Source organism: Bos indicus x Bos taurus, chromosome 15 (genome assembly GCF_003369695.1).
Source record: "Bos indicus x Bos taurus breed Angus x Brahman F1 hybrid chromosome 15, Bos_hybrid_MaternalHap_v2.0, whole genome shotgun sequence".
NCBI classification, from domain to species: domain Eukaryota; kingdom Metazoa; phylum Chordata; class Mammalia; order Artiodactyla; family Bovidae; genus Bos; species Bos indicus x Bos taurus.
The window spans coordinates 19,728,473-19,745,552 of record NC_040090.1 but is presented as its reverse complement, the minus strand read 5'-3'; the positions used below and the strand labels follow the sequence as shown (position 1 = coordinate 19,745,552).

At 45.1% G+C, this 17,080-nt stretch overlaps 1 protein-coding gene across 3 annotated transcripts in view; it reads left to right on the top strand.

The window, feature by feature from the left end:
- Positions 1-17,080, top strand: part of KIAA1549L (KIAA1549 like) — a 314,269-nt gene that overhangs the window by 262,723 nt on the left and 34,466 nt on the right. For all 3 annotated transcript variants that reach the window (XM_027562705.1, XM_027562704.1, XM_027562703.1), the window contains one exon: positions 4,335-4,464. In XM_027562705.1, the coding sequence (XP_027418506.1) occupies positions 4,335-4,464 (130 nt within the window). The remainder of the gene's footprint in view (positions 1-4,334; positions 4,465-17,080) is intronic.

The following is a 17,080-nucleotide window of genomic DNA, read 5'->3' as shown; positions in this document are numbered from 1 at the left end:
TAAGAACCACATTTTCTGCTTTCTGTATTTGATGATTTGACATCTGGGGTCTGGCCCCTGGAGAAACTGCCCCTCCCCGGGCTGGGTTGCCAGTTCCTGGGACAGTAATTCTCATGTCCAAATGCAGCTGTCACACACAAACCAGACAAGCGGGAACTCAGACCCCAGCTGCCTCCTGCACACAGAGGCTCTGCACTCTGGCCTAATCTCCTGTGCAAATCACCCCTTTCCAGTTCTTTCCCATGAAAGCCACAATAAAGGCTCCTGCCCACATTCTCCCTGCACTCCCCCTGCCTTGTGACTGACCCTGTGCTTCCCCTGTGGCCCTCTATAGTGCGGTGTGCCCCTTCCTCTCGGGATCTGTGAGTATACAAGCCGTCTCTTCAATGGCGGTCATCCCCGGATCTGTTGGGTTTACCATACCTGAATAACAATGAAACCTACATTTAAAAACAATGATCTCCCACACTTCTCCAGTAAGTTTGAGCCCCAGATGCCCAAGACATTGATCTGCTCTAGACCACATTCTTTATTGGCCCCTTCCCTTCCCGCTCTCATTTTCCCACTTCTCAACTTGTGCTTCCTGGAACCCTCTCACAAATAAACCACTTCTACTCAGATCATCACAGAGCTTACTTCTGGGGGGACCCAAGCTAAGGCAATAACCTGTAAAGACAGAGTTGCTCTGGTAGAAGCAGGACCTCCTCCCCCTCCTCTTCCCCTTCCCCTCCTCTTCCTCCTCCTCCTTCTAGTCCATCTTTATGGAACCCTAGGGCTCAATGGCACCACACTCCAGTACTCTTGCTTGGAAAATCCCATGGATGGAGGAGCCTGGTAGGCTGCAGTCCATCGGGTCGATAAGAGTCGGACACAACTGAGTGACTTCCCTTTCACTTTTCACTTTCCTGCATTGGAGAAGGAAATGGCAACCCACTCCAGTGTTCTTGCCTGGAGAATCCCAGGGACGGGGGAGCCTGGTGTCTATGGGGTCTCACAGAGTCAGACACGACTGAAGCGACTTAGCAGCAGCAGCAGTGTATATATGTCAATGCTACTCTCCCAGAACACAGTGTTCAGGAACTACTTTCTTCAACTATAGTGGTTGATCCCAGCCTCCTAAAAAATCCAAATGAAATCCATTATCCTCCTCCCAGCCTTATTTTCAGAGGTTAAAAAACTTATACCTCAATTTTTCAAGTTTTAAAATTTTTTAACTTTTAAAGAATATAGAAAAAAACCAATAGGAAATGATATACCTAATGGAACTCTATTTGATTAAAATAAATAATTTCTCTACCCAAAAGCCCAGTTTATTTCAAAGTAGTTGCAGGCACACATTGGTAGCCTGATTAATTGAGATTCATGTTAAACAGCAGCCTTTAAGCTGTATATAATGGAACAGTGTCTTTGATGGAAAAGGAGACTGGAAGGTATGCCAGTGTCTAAGGGCGCACCCACGTTCAAGGTTCTCAAAAGGGCTTATACAATCTCACTATTGTATTTCTAATACTTCCAAAATAACCTACTTAAATGTCAATTGCTAATCCTAGTATTTACTCCTCCACCACCATTATTAGTAAATCTTTTCTAAACGGGTTAATTGGCAATCTCAGGACAGTTATGGAGTCTGCTTTTTCAAAGAATGATTTGTAATTGGGTCAAGGGAAAGAATTCTTTGGGGTCTTCTTAAAGTATGAGTCACTCAAAACAGATTCTGTTTCACAAGATTGTGCTCCTTTCCTAGAGGACGCCTCTATTTGCAGATAACTATAGGGCACAGTTTATAACATTAGGTGGTAAGCTCCTATATTAGTCAGGATTCTTTTGGTTGCAAATAATGGAAAACCAACACAAATTGGCTCAATAAAGGGGAAATTTTACCACTGAACAGGCCAAGGCTTCAAGCATGGCTAGATCCAACAGGTCATACAATGACTTCCATATTTATCTTGTTTCTTCACTTTTTGCTGGCTCCTTTTCAGGCAGGCTCTTACCTCATAGTGGCAAACTGGCTCCCAGCAACTCTAGGCTTATATCCTATCTTCTTAGAAACCTCAATGCCAAGAGAATGCCTCTTTCCTGATTGTTGTAGCAAAAGCCTTGAGACTTCGTCGCACTTGACCAACTCATGTGCACACTCTGACCAGTTCTTATGGCCATGGGGTTGTGATGCTATGATTGTCCGGCCTGTGTCTCATGCCTGTCCCTGGAGAAGAGCTAAAGAGTCTTGTCCTGGTGCCAGATAAGCAAAGACCACAGAGGCTCTCTAAACAGGTGTAAGCTCCTCTCGGTGAAGGAGTCAGTCTAATAGTGCATGTTTTATCCCCTAGATGAATTGCAAGGGCAGAGTCTCGCCCTTGGGGTTCTGATGTCTGTTCTAGACTGGCAGTGTGTGAATGTCATGCTCTGACTAACGGGGTGTGGGGTCATGAAAAGGTGTCTTTACTCCCAGGTTTCTTCCATAGTCACTGACAATAACACAACCTCTGTACCTTGAACTCACAAATGGATAGAATCTTAGAACCAAGACACAAAATAGGGGAGTTCTCTGAAGGTAGATGCTCTGAAATGCAAATCATTTATAGAGAAAAACTTACTGTTGGATGAGAGGGAAGTAGCCAGTGATTTTATCCTACTTTTGTGGGATAAACTCTGCAAGATCATATGGGATAAACCCTGCAAAATCATGTGGGATAAACCCTGAAAATTTTGCAGAATAAAACCCTGCAAAAAAGTCATCACTCCTGAGTTGCCTCCTCTGCAAAAAGAAAAGCACAGCCACAGCCCTCGCTGTTACTGGTTCTTTCCCCCATCTAAAAAAGATTCCTCTAAGGACAAGTAGAAACAAAACAGTGATGACAAAAGTACGCATTTCCTGGAGTGAGCTGGCTGGAGCCTCTGAACGTGTGAACCTCAGTCCCTGGTCAGGGCACTGGAAAACGCCTGCATGTAAAACTAAAGGAATAAATAAACAAGCCAACAAACACACTCATCATGGGCAAATGATGGCACTGGCACTGATGGAAGCCTGGATTGTTCCAGAACTTTTCCACTGAGCAGGAGGAGTAAGAGCATGCGGAAAAGACTCTTAGCTACAAGGGGTTTGGGTATCCCTGCGTGTGTGTGTTTTAATTTATTTATCTTTTAATTGAAGGATAATTGCTTTACAGAATTTTGTTGTTTTCTGCCAAATATCAGCATGAATTAGCCATAGGTATACGTATGTCCCCTCTCTCTTGAACCTCCCTCCCATCTCCCTCCCTGTGCTTTGCATGCCATAATTCTCAACCACTTTGCCACCCTAACAGCTATGAGGGGCTGCACGCTCCTGGCAGTTACTGGGGCTCACTTGACTAGTAATTTTCTAGAAGGAGGCACCCCTTTTAGAAGAAGGCGTGATTTTAAAAAGATGTCCGAAACTGATCAGTCCTAATGAGGCTAGACGATAACTGTAAACTAACTTTGAAATTAATTGAAGTGAACTTCCTGGGCCTGAAATGCTCTGTGTCCAGGTTGGTATGTGGCTGGCTCTGTTCAGGTGTCTACCGAAATGTCACCTCTCTAGAGAGGCCTTCCCTGACCATCCATCCCATCTAAAGTCACCCCACATCCTGGTCACTATCTGTCACCCTTATTTGGGAATTACCAGGCGCACTGTCTATCTGCCTCTTTAGAATGTATGCTCAGCAAAGCAGGGCTGTGTCTGTCTCATGGTGGATCCTCATTCTCTTCCACCCTACCTGGTACATTTTAGCCACTCAGTAATGGATGGATGGATGCACAGGCCCCAAATTGCCTTTCGGTTTATGGCTCCTTAGCCCAGAAGGGAATCCATTGTGACGAAAGCAGAAAAGAAAATCTATCATCAGTCGTGTTTAAGAAGCTTATTATCCACAGTGTTTGTTGACACATCGTGGAATCCTGCATGTGAAATTAGAAAGGTGAAAAGGAATAGGAGGCTGTTAAGTCAACAAAGCCAACAAAAGCAAGTTTGTTCTTCCAGCATTCACTGTCCTAGAGGGTCAAGGGAGAGTCCCTGGCCTTGCTGTCAGCAGAATTTTAGATGAGGGTGCAATGATGCAATTGATTCGAGTTACCTAGTTTCCATACGAAAGGGCACTTACAATTCAGCCAAATGGTTACAGCATCTAGGGGGATAAAATCTTTATTCCACTCTTTCTGTAGTTCCTGATGGCCAGGGAACAAATACCATCAATTCTGAGATTCGCGAGGCAACTCCAAAGCCTTCATTGGTTGCCTGTAGTTTGGATCAGTGGAGAATTCCATCTGTCAGGGTATTTGCTGCATCATAACAGTTGTTGAATTTTCTTCAGGCAACAGATGAAGAACTCTGTCTACCGGAGCCGGCAATCTCTGAACAGCCCGAGTCCAGGGGAAACAGAGATGGACCTTCTAGTAACTCGGGAGCGACCCCGGCGTGGGATACGTAACAGTGGATACGATGTAAGTGTCTGGTGGGCAGAGGTGAATGCAAGCTTTGCTTTTTCCTGAATGCAAAGGGGATAGAGCACTCTGTCATGTTTCAGTTTATTGAATATTAGTAGAATTTAAAAATACACTAAAATGTTTTCTATTTTATTATTCCTTATTTCCTCTTTTGCGAAGTAAGAGTAATTGGAATGTATCAGAGTAACAAATTATTGTTCACAGAATCTCAAGGTTTAAATTCAACCATTTTATGAATAGTACTTTATTGACCTTTAACTCAACAGCAATGCTAAATGCCCTTAATTTTTTCCCCTTTGTTCTTAGAAACTCAGTAGGAACCATGGCCGTGGGTTAGAATTCATTTGAACACGGGCGTCTTTTAATCCAGAGCACTGTTGAGAAGTTGGATTTGTTCCTGATTTCGTAACTCCTCAATATGCCATGGAAACAATGAGATTTCCCACAGAGCGGTTTGGTGATTTCACATGATGAAGCACATGCTTATGTGCAGGGGTGCTCCAGGCTGCAAAAATGTTTCTAATCCCATCAAACTCCCCAGGTGATGACTTAACAGTTTGGTGCCTCCTATCAAACTGCTTACCTCCCTTCACGTGTAGTTGCTCTCATGAGTTCGCGTGAAAGGTGCTCTGCTAAGATGTTCAATAGTGCTTTATGGTGTCCCAAGATTCAAATGGTTTGAATATACTCTTAGGTTTTATGAAAATGTTTCTTTCCTTTTCTTGTAAAATGTTTCTCTAATTACAAATACAAAATTTTCTGTAAGAGGAGTTATGATTCAAATATATCCAGATAAACTTTTGTTTTAATTGTGAGGTTGTAATTTGAAAGCTACACTTGCTTTCTGAAACATACGGTGCTAATTGGAAGGCAAGAAGGTTTTTCCCCCCTCGGAATTGGCCATTCTTTGCCACAAAGCTTAAAGTGGGATTTTTAATTGGTCCAATTAAAACAGAGATACTATACCTAATTTGAATTTCTAATTAGCTTCCTGACATTTAAACTTGATATCTGTGTTGGTGGTGATACCCTTATCTTTTATTTCTTTTTCATAGCTAAGAGGTAGGTGGTTTAATTTTGTAAAATTCCAGATGCTTTGGGCAAATCTCTTTTTTTTTCCTCCTCCAGATTAAAGTATTCAATGTTAAATTTTCTCCTCGTACAAATATTTCTTATGCCAAGCTTGGTCATCAATTTGATAATCAGCCTGTAGTTAAAAGTAGGGCATTTGAAATTTCCATTTAATCTCTCCCTACCAACAGTGAGGATTCTTCCTGGATGCTTGTAGTTTGGGAAACTTTTTCTTCTGCTCAGGAATATTCTGCTGATATGTGATAGCATTCTTAGTTTTTTTCAAGACTTGTATTAATAGATTTCTTATGAGGTTCTAGACATAGATGTTTTCACAGTTTGGGGAAATAGGCCAGAACACTGTTAGTCTTGAAAAGAGAACACTGCTGGTGTTTTTCGCCACTGTGCCAGGACTTGGAGTGTTTACTGGATACTTTCGGAATGTTGCATTAGAACAGTAGGAGAGAGAGGATTTTTTTAAAAGGAGGTTGCTTACCTCTCACTGCTACTGCTGCTGCTGCTGCTGCTGCTGCTGCTAAGTCGCTTCAGTCGTGTCCGACTCTGTGCGACCCCACAGACGGCAGCCCACCAGGCTCCCCCGTCCCTGGGATTCTCCAGGCAAGAACACTGGAGTGGGTTGCCATTTCCTTCTCCAATGCATGAAAGTGAAAAAATAAAGTGAAGTCGCTCAGTCGTGTCCGACTCCTAGCGACCCCGTGAACTGCAGCCCACCAGGCCCCTCCGTCCATGGGATTTTCCAGGCAAGAGTACTCTCACAGTCATGTATAAATATTCCAATTACAGATTATTTTAAGGGAAGCCCACTTCATTTCAATAAATTTTTTAAAAATATGTGTTTCTTTGAAAAGTGTGTGTGATCACAAAAACATATGCAAATACAGGTTTCCTTAAGAGATGATGATCATCTGGGGAAAAATTTGAAGAATTTAAACTGTTGATGCTAAGAATGAAATGGTTTCCTTTATTGCCTCCTGAACCTTTTAATTACATGAGAGGTATTTGCTATCATTTGCTGACTGCCCACACTAGACCAGGCCCTGTTCTAGTCTTTTTATGTGTATAATGTAATTGTATTTGCTGTCACCAGACAAGTAGTTATTCTCATTATGCCCGTTGTACAGATGGGAAACTGAGGCTCTGGGCAGTTACGTAATATGTTTACCCATCTCCAGATCCTGTCCCCTTAACTACCCCTTAATACTGCTTCCATGTGCCCCCGCCATACTATATATCTGTTTTTACATAACATATGCCCTGTATTTCTGATCTCTCTAAGATGTCAGGTCTCACAAGAACTCTTGCATGGTGAACTCACGCAAGCAAAAGGTGGACCTGCAGATAAAGTAGAAAAAGAAGAGTCATAGTTTTAAATAATGCATGCATTTGTTTTCTGAATCTTGATTTTCCAAAAGTGCCAAAGCACTCCTGGCAGAAGAACCCAGTAGCTCAGCAGTGAACAGGTCATTCAGTTGGAGGCATGTCATGCGTCCTTCTGGGCCTGGGCATCTTAAAGCCAGGCCAACATTTGCAAGTCTTTTCTGCCAGATGAGGGAATGCCAGAAGGACCCACTCCTTAACATGGTAGAAACAAAAGCACTGGGAGATTGATTTAAGTGTGAATTTTTCAAAGGTTGCCTGCGTTAGAGTCCCAAAGGAAATGCCTGCATGTAAAAATAAAGGAATAAATGAGCAAGCCAACAAACACACTCATCACGGGCAAACCTCAGCCCTGGGACTGATGGCCGCCTGGGTTGTTTCAGAACTTTTTGCACTGAGCAGGAGGAGTAAGAGCATGTGGAAAAGACTTAGCTACAAGGGGGTTGGGAACCCCTGTGTTTTACAGCAATGATTCTCAACCCTAACAGCTAAGACGTGCTGTACACTCCTGGCAGTCACTGGGGCTCACTTGAGTAGTAATTTTCTAGAGGAGGCATCCCTTTTAGAAGAAGGAAGGATTTTAAAAAGATGTCCAAAACAGATCAGTCCTAATGAGGCCAGACCGTATCTTTAGACTAAATTTGACATGAATTGAAATGAATTCCTCACAGTGCATAAGTGGGTAGAAAAGATAACGTCAGCCTAATATTTCAAAATAAAAGTACCTATTTCAGGAATTTCCCTTGTGGTTCAGTGGTTAAGAATCTGCCTTGCAATGCAGGGGACATGGGTTCAATCCCTGGTCAGGGAACTGAGATCCCACGTGTTGCAGAGCAGCTAAGCCGCGTGCCACAGTAGAGAATCCATGCACTGCAAAGAAAAGATCCTGCATGCTGCAACTAAGGACCTGACGCAGTTGTTGTGATGGCTTCCATTTGGAGGGGAATGAAATGTGATCTGGAAGCCCCCTGCCTGCCTGAGATAGCTTAGAGGGAGTCTGGGGCCTTCTCAGTAAACTTGTAAACGGGAGGCTCTCCTGCTCTTACGATTGTGGCATAAGAGTCAGAGACCAAGGTAAGGCACAAGGGTGCCCTGGTACCACATGCTGTGCCAGTGAAGGGCATAACCAACTACTGGTTTCACTGGGGAATGAACGGTTGGACTGGGGGATTTTGTCCCTTAGCAGAAGCCCCCTGCTGTTGCCCTCTGAACCACATGCTCCGTGTCAGCCCTGCCCCCACCCCCATCACCTCCTAAGCATCCCACCTAGAACTGGCTTACATAGGTCTCCCATCTCAGCCTTTCATTTCTTTATCTTGCCTCTGCTGACTAGTTTAAGCTGTTAATAACCCTGGCTTGATATGTTATCTCATGTTAATGTATAGGACCTTGTGTTTTGACAGAGTCCTTTAATCCCAGGGAAATATCTGATAATGGGAAATCAGGCTCCCTGGTTGAGGCTGAGGCAGAGGGAGGCATTTGGGGGTGAAGGGGGAGGTGTTTGGTGGTGAAGGGAGCCTTTCAGTGTCATCTAGACCTCTCCAGGCTGGTGGCTGCCCACAAAGAGACTTGTTAACCTACAGAGATGGAGGCCTCTTGGCATGTGGGGAACAGAAGGTGGTTTCTTGTTTGCAGGTTTGGGGGGCGGCAGATCAGGTTTCAGGATGGCCTAGTGACCCTGCTTGGAGCCAGGCCTCCCCTGCTGGGCTTCCTTCCCATGCAGGTGGGTTCCCAGTGGGCAGGAGACAACTTTCCTTGCTTAGTGAGCACTCAGGTGCCACCTGCCTGCTGGTTCTCTCTGGTCTCCTGTGTTCTGGATGCTGCCTGCTTCTGTTCTTGGCACCACCTACCCATCCTGCCTCTCCTGGGCTCTGAGACCTCTTAGCCTCTTGATCAGTGTGTGCATGTGTGCTAAGTCATGTCTGACTCTTTGTGACCCTAGAGACTATAGCTTGTGAGGCCTCTCTGTCCATGGATTCTTCAGGCAAGAATACTGGAGGGGGCTGCCATGTCCTCCTCCAGGGGGTCTTCCCAACCCAGAGATTGAACCCGCATCTCTTACATCTGCATTGGCAGCTGCTCACTGCAAGTCAGTGCACCCAGTACACTCTTGGTGTGGACACCTTGAGGGAAGGAAAGAAGGAGGATTGGACAGATGTGGTATAGGAACTACAAGACCTCCCCCCGGGGAGCGCTGTAACTCGCGCAACCCTAAAGAGTTGTGTCAAGATTTCAAGAAGCATCTGGTTTCTTAGCCTCTAGTACTGACCAGTCCTTGTGTGTCCTTGGGTGAGGCATTTCACTTTAGCCAAGGACAGTTCCTAGTGAGAGAGCTGGCATTGCCTGTTCTCTCTAATGCCAGGGGAGAGCAAGGGTAATACCCAGATGACAGCCAAGGACTGGAGACGTGCCCATCAGCTAGGGAAGAAACCCTCGAGTCTGGAGAAGCACAGCACCATCCACCCCATGCTGGTTGCTCCAAACTCTGGTCCTTGGCCCACGGGGAGCCCTCAAATCCCTGTAGGATCCAAAGCTAGAGGACAAATTAGAACCCCACGTTGGTACTTGCTACCCCTTCATTTCTTCCAGCAAACATTTCTCAAGTGCACTGGATCCATTGCATCATTTGTGCGTTTAACATCTGCCAGTTCCACAATATAGTCTCTGAAAGATAAAAATATATATAGGGAAAATATATATAAGGGAAAAAATATAAATATTGCAAAAAAAACTTAGCTTTTGCCTATATTCTGTTCATGTTGTGCGTTATAGGTGACCTGTTTCTTATTTGTATAAGATTGTACACACAGGCCATGCATATATGCTATGTGGATGACGATGAATTTTCAAAGGTTTAACTACCTTCTCTGCTGGTATTAGCATCTGAGCTCCACATGTGATTCCACTGTACTACCTGTGTGAGGCTCTATGGAGAAGAGAAGGTGGATTAACTAGTGCTTGCCCCAAGGTGCTTTTGGAGGCTAGTGGAGGGGACACGTAGAGATATATGCAACATGTTGGGGTAGTGAACTTGGATGAGAACAGAAAGTCTTCCTGGAAGTCTGTTCCCGTCTGTCTCACTCACAGCTGCCAGAGGAATCCTTCTAAAATACACGCCCTTGTTTAAAATCCTTCAGTAGCTCCTCAGGGGGGCTTCCCTGAGGAAGCTCAACTGGTATAGAATCCATCTGCAATGCAGAAGACTCCGGTTTGATTCCTGGGTCGAGAAGATCCCCTGGAGAAGGGATAGGCTACCCACTCCAGTATTTGTGGGCTTCCCTGGTGGCTCAGATGGTAAAAAAAAAAAATCTGCCCGCAATGCAGGAGAGCCCTGGGTTTGATCCCTGAGTTGTGAAGATCCCTTGGAGGAAGGCATGGCAACTCACTCCAGTTTTCTTGCCTGGAGAATTCCCATGGACAGAGGAGTCTGGTGGGCTACAGTCCATGGGGTTACAACGAGTTGGACATGACTGAGCGACTAAGCACAGCACAGCACAGCTCCTCAGGGCTTGGGAACAAGACTCGAACCCTATGGGGAGGGAGGTGGGAGGGGGGTTCAGGATAGGGAACACATGTACACCCATGGCTGATTCATGTCAATGTATGGCAAAAACGACTACAATATTGTAAAGTAATTAGCCTCCAATTAAAAAAAAAAAGACTCAAACCCTAAGCTTCCGGCTCAGGGCTCAGATGCTCCGGCTGGCCCCGACATGCCCTTCTGGCTGATGCTCACCGCTCCTTAAGCTACCTGTTGGGTCCAGCCCTCCCCGCCCTCTCCAGACTTGCCCTGTGGTTTCACATCTGCACATCTTTGCCTGTGCTTCTCTCTCTGTTCAGAACCTCCATTCCCTCTGGCTTAAGTTGCTCAACCTCGGCACTATTGATCTGGGGGCTGGATAATTCTTTGTATGGAGGGAGGGCTGTCCTGTGCTTGTAAGATGGTCAGCAGCATCTCTGGCCTCTACCCACCAGCTGCCAATAGCCCCTCCCGCTTGTGACTGCCCCAGAATGCCTCCAGACACTGCCAAGTGTCTTTTGGGGACAAGCCTGTTCCAAGTTAAGAACTGCCTATTCTTGGGACTTCCCTGGCTGTCTAGTAGTTAAGACTTTGCCTTCCAGTGCAGGGGGTGTGGGTTCCATCCCTGGTCAGGGAGCTAGGATCTCACATAAACCTAAGACAGAAGCAATATTGTAACAAGTTCAAAAAAGACTTTAAAAATGGTCCACATCAAGAAAAAAAAAAAAAGTCTTCAAAAAAACCAAAACAAAACTGCCTATTCAGGCAGTGCTTTCAGAACTCGGTTAAATGCCTCCTTGAGAATCTTTTCCTCGACCCCGCATCTGGAGTCTGACTTAGTACCTGGGACTCACTTCATCAGGTTCCTTATTCCTGTTCCTCCCAAGTGCATTTACCTGTATTATTCCCCAACCCCCACCCTCCTCAAGGACAGAAATCATGTTTTATTCATCCTGGAAGCCTCAGCACTCCGAATCCGAACCAGCGCATATCAGACGCAGTATCTCTATTTGTTGAGCAAACGAACAAACAAGTGTCAACCAGAAGTGACTCTGGAGCTGAGACTTGAAAATATGGGGCAGATTTAGCTCAGAGCCATATAAACAATTGATTTGACTGGCTTATCAACACCATAGACAAATGCATGTTACTGTTTGAAGTTCAGTCTAAATGGTGGTTATGTTAGGATGCTTTGGCTAAAATAACAGAAAGCCCAGCCCAACTCAGACTGTACTCATGAAGAACATGTACTGGGTAGAGTAAATGCAGGCCTGGTCTGACTGGTGCCCCTTTTCTCTGCATTATGCAGTGCTGCCCCCTCATATGTTGGCTTTAAGCACAGGTTGGTTCTCTCCACTGAAAATAGCCATTTCCTGCAGCAGCCTCGAGCCTTGTGTCTACATGCTGTGTTGGCCAACCCAGGAGCCAGCCATGAATTGAAAGTTTTTGGGTTTTTCACTCTAACTGAGCCACAGTAGGTCCAATGCCCACTCTACCCCTGTATCACTGGGGTGGGAGTGGTGGGCAGGGGGAGGGGGGTCCACTGGTTGATTTAACCCAGGCAGATGTCACCAGCAGAGCTGGGACAGGCTTAATCCCCCACCCCCACCCCAGAGACCGTGCCTGAGACCCAGGGAGAGGAGTGGATGGATGCTGAGGCCACCCCAGTACTTGCTCCTTGAGGAATATTGACTGTTGGGCCTTTTAAGGAGTAAAACCAGGAGAATCGTCCATGTCACTTGTCCCTCCAGTCTCAGCTGCGGGATAAACACACCTTTGGTTGACCACCCATGAAGGGAAAGACCGGCAAGGCGATGAGCCCATGACTACTTCTTCCCATGGGCTTGGGGAGGCCTGACTACTGTTGAAGGTTGTATCTTGGAGGCAGATAGAATGACCAAGAGGGATTTTGTGAATCTGTCTGGCTTTTTCAAGAGACAGGATGGGGAAAAGGAGATTTGAGTTGGCAATGGGGAGAGCCTGTTTTGTTACAGAATAGTGTTGGCTTGGGTTAAGCCTTGTTGCCTGCAGGGTCAACTAAGCTAAGAAGATAAGAAAAAGCAGGTAGTGACTCACCTTAAGAGCAAAAGCAAAATAGCTTCCCATGGCAGAAAGCCATTCTTGTGTGTTTACTTTCAGGTTGGTCCCTTTTTAGTAAGTATTTGTTACTAACGCATGACTCTGGCTAATGTATTGTTCTCAGCATTCACAGGCAGTACTGTGTGATGGTTATGCTCATGGCCTCTGGAGCTAGGTTTGGTTCATGGTCCAGCTCGGTTGAACACTGGCAGTGTGAAGCTAGGCTAATTACTTCATCACCTGCTGTAGTTTCTCGAACTGGAAAATGGGCATACAAGTTGTACCTGCCTTATAGGGTTGTTGTGAGGATTAAGGGGCTTCCCAGGTGGCACTAGTGGTAAAGAACCCACCTGCCAATGCAGGAGACACAAAAGATGTGTGTTCAATCCCTGAGTGAGGAAGATCCCCTAGAGGAGGGCAAGGTAACCCACTCCAGTATTCTTGCCTGGAGAATCCCCATGGACAGAAGAGACTGGCAGCTACAGTTCATGGGGTGCAAAGAGTTGGACACAACTGAAGCAACTTAGTACCCACGTGAGGATTAGTAAGCATGTGAGGATTAAATGCATTATGCTCATAAAACACATAGAAAATGCACAGTGAATATTAGCTGTTGTTGCTATGGCTAATATTCCATGAAGGAGAGAAGGATATTCTTTTTTCTGTTTCTTTTCCATTCTAACACTTTAGACACTTCAGGCCTGCTGTGAATTTTCTCACATACTGTGATATTGTGATTTACAATAAGAAATATATCACTTGGGGACTTCCCTGGTGGTCCAGTGATTAAGAGACCACGCTCCCAATGCAGGGAGCCTGGAGTTCCATCCCTGGTTGGGGAACTAGATCCCACATGCCACAGCTGAAACCTGGTACAGCCAAAAGAAAAAGAAAGAAAGAAAGAAATACATTATTTGGTCTTAGTCCCTGCTGCTGGCCCAGAGCTAGCTCTAAAACCCCTTGGGATTTCCTGAGTGATGGGAACATTAAATGTTCTTCATGTTAAAGAGGTGACCTGGAAAGCACCTAAGGATGGTGGCTGGTTGCCTGTGGAGCCCAATATGTGATTTCCAACCTCATGCCCACTGCCAGGGAGGGGAGATGAACTGGAGATTGAGTTCCATGGCCAATGGCCAGTGATTTAATCAATCATGCCTAAGCAAAGGAGCCTCCATAAAAACCTAAAAGAAGTGGGTTTGGAGAGCTTCTAGGTTGGTTTACAGGTGGCGATTCTGGAAGAGTGGTACCCTCAGACAGTATGAAAACTCCCTGCCCTTCCCCCTAGTGCCTTATGCATCTCTTCCATCTGGTTGTTCTTGATTTATGTCTTTTAGTGATGGGCCAGCAATCTAGTAAGTAAAATGTTTCTCTGAGCTTTCTGAGCTGCTCCAGGAAGTTAATTGAACCTAAAGAGGAGGTTGCTGGAGCCTCTGATCTCTGTCTAGCTCATTGGTCAGAAGCACTGGTGACAACCTGGCCTTGGGACTGGCCTCTGCGGTGGGGAGGGGGCGGTGGGGATGGAGGGCAGTCTGGTGGGACTGAGCTCTTAACCTGTGGCATCTGATGCTTTCTCCGGGTAGTGTCTGAAATGAGTTGAACTGTAGGACACCCAGCTGGTGTCAAGAATTGGATGTGTGGGGAAAAAACTTACACATTGGTGATCAGAATTGTACTCACTAAAGAGAGGATTGGATTCCTCAAAGGGCGCCTTTCTCCAGCATGACTGGGCTGGACAAGGGCTTTGTAAGGGGTACCCGAGACGCTCCCTTTCTGCCCCAAGGACACAGAGATCACACGTCCAAAGGTGAGCTCTAAGAGCACATTTTGCCAAACACAGGGTTCAGTTCAGTTCAGTCGCTCAGTTGTGTCTGACTCTTTGTGACCCCATGAATCATAGCACGCCAGGCCTCCCTGTCCATCACCAACTCCCGGAGTCTACTCAAACTCATGTCCATCGAGTCAGTGATGCCATCCAGCCATCTCATCCTCTGTCGTCCCCTTCTTCTCCTGCCCCCAATCCCTCCCAGCATCAGGGTCTTTTCCAATGAGTCAACTCTTCACATGAGGTGGCCAAAGTATTGGAGTTTCAGCTTTAGTATCAGTCCTTCCAATGAACACCCAGGACTGATCTCCTTTAGGATGGACTGGTTGGATCTCTTTGCAGTCCAAGGGACTCTCAAGAGTCTTCTCCAATGTTCAAAAGCATCAATTCTTCAGCGCTCAGCCTTCTTCACAGTCCAACTCTCACATCCATACATGACCACTGGAAAAACCATACCCTTGACTAGATGGACCTTTGTTGGCAAAGTAATGTCTCTGCTTTTGAATATGCTATCTAGGTTGGTCATAACTTTCCTTCCAAGGAATAAGTGTCTTTTAATTTCATGGCTGCAGTAACCATCTGCAGTGATTTTGGAGCCCCCAAAAATAAAGTCTGACACTGTTTCCCCAACTATCTCCCATGAAGTGATGGGACCAGATGCCATGATCTGAGTTTTCTGAATGTTGAGCTTTAAGCCAACTTTTTCACTCTCCTCTTTCACTCTCATCAAGAGGCTTTTTACTTCCTCTTCACTTTCTGCCATAAGGGTGGTGTCATCTGCATATCTGAGGTTCTTGATATTTCTCCCGGCAATCTTGATTCCAGCTTGTGCTTCTTCCAGCCCAGCGTTTCTCATGATGTACTCTGCATATAAGTTAAATAAGCAGGGTGACAATATACAGCCTTGATGTACTCCTTTTCCTAGTTGGAACCAGTCTGTTGTTCCATGTCCAGTTCTAACTGTTGCTTCCTGACCTGCATATAGGTTTCTCAAGAGGCAGGTCAGGTGGTCTGGTATTCAGTAGTTTACTTTTTGTTGTTACTGAGTACTATTCCGTTGTATGAACATACCACTATTTATTTATCCATCATCCTATTGTTGGACATTAGGGTGTCCGACAATATAGAATATTTTGTGTCCAGCAATATAGAAAAATTGCTATATACATTTTCACACACATGTTTTGTGAACCTATGTGCTGTAGTCTAAATGTGTGTTTCCCTAAAATTCCAACTGTGAGAGTCTAATCCCCATTGTGTTAGTATTAGGAGGTTGGGGGCAGCGATCAGGATTAAGTATGGAATCCATGAATGGGATTAGGGCCCCTATTTAAGAGATTCCCCCAGAGCAACCTTGCCCCTTCCTCTATGTGAGTATACAGTTAGGAATATGATTCCTGGAAGAGGACCCTCACCCAACCACACTGCCCGCCTTGGACTTCCAGCCTCCAGGACTGTGAGAAATCGATTTGTACTGTTTATAAGCCACCCAGCTGTGTTATTTTATTCTAGCAGCTTGAACAGACAAAGACAATATGTTTTTATTTATCTTGGATAAATATAGTGGTACTGGAATTTCTGGGTCCTAGTGTAGGTGTATGTTTAACTTTTTAAAACTACAAACAGGTTTACAAACTACGTGTGCCGTTTACTCTCCTCCCAGGACTGTGACAGTTCTAATTCTACTCCTCAACCTCACCAACATTTGTGATTAATCTTTTTAATTTTAGCCATTCCAGTGAATGTGAAATGATATAATTTCCCTAATTACTCATGATATTGAGCACCTTTCTATGCATTTATTGGACATCTATGTACTTTCTTTTATTAAGGTGTCAATTTAAGCCTTTTGCCCAATTTTTAAATTAGGTTGTTTGTCATTTTGTTATTTATTTATAGGAAACACTTATATATTCTGGATACAAATGCTAATATTTCTCCTGGCTGGTGGCTTGTCTTTTCATTACTTGTCTGATTAAAAAAACAAAACAAAACTGTTTTTTAAATTTTGATGAAGTCTTATAGCTACAGAATGTGTTCCAAGACCAAGCAATCTGATGGAATATTTTCCAAAAATAAGATAACTGGGGCTCCTAGCAGGGCTATAGTTTCCTTCAAGTTTGTTCCTGTGGTGTTTCAAAGAGAAGCTGAAGTCACGTAAATAGCCACCGTGTGGGCCTTCCTAGATGTGTGGTATGGCTGCGTTCTTTTAACAGTGAAAGATTGCATATGCTTGCTCTGTCTGGTGGCCACCATAAAACTCAATCCAAGGGGCCTGTGTGTCCAGGGGTGGAAAAGAAATGGCCTTAATTTCTTCTAGATATCTGTGGCCTTTGCTGCTGAGGATACATAGGTTACCAACCTAGAAGCCCTGGGGATCTTTCAGTTCAGTTCAGTCACTCAGTCGTGTCTGACTCTTTGCGACCCCATGAATCACAGCATGCCAGGCCTCCCTGTCCATCACCAACTCCTGGAGTTCACCCAAACTCATGTGCATCAAGTCAGTGATGCCATCCAGCCATCTCATCCTCTGTTGTCCTCTTCTTCTCCTGCCCCCAACCCCTCCCAGCATCAGGGTCTTTTCCAATGAGTCAACTCTTTGCATGAGGTGGACAAAGTATTAGAGTTTCAGCCTCAGCATGAGTCCTTCCAATAAACACCCAGGACTGATCTCCTTTAGAATGGACTGGTTGGATCTCCTTGCAGTCCAAGGGACTCTCAAG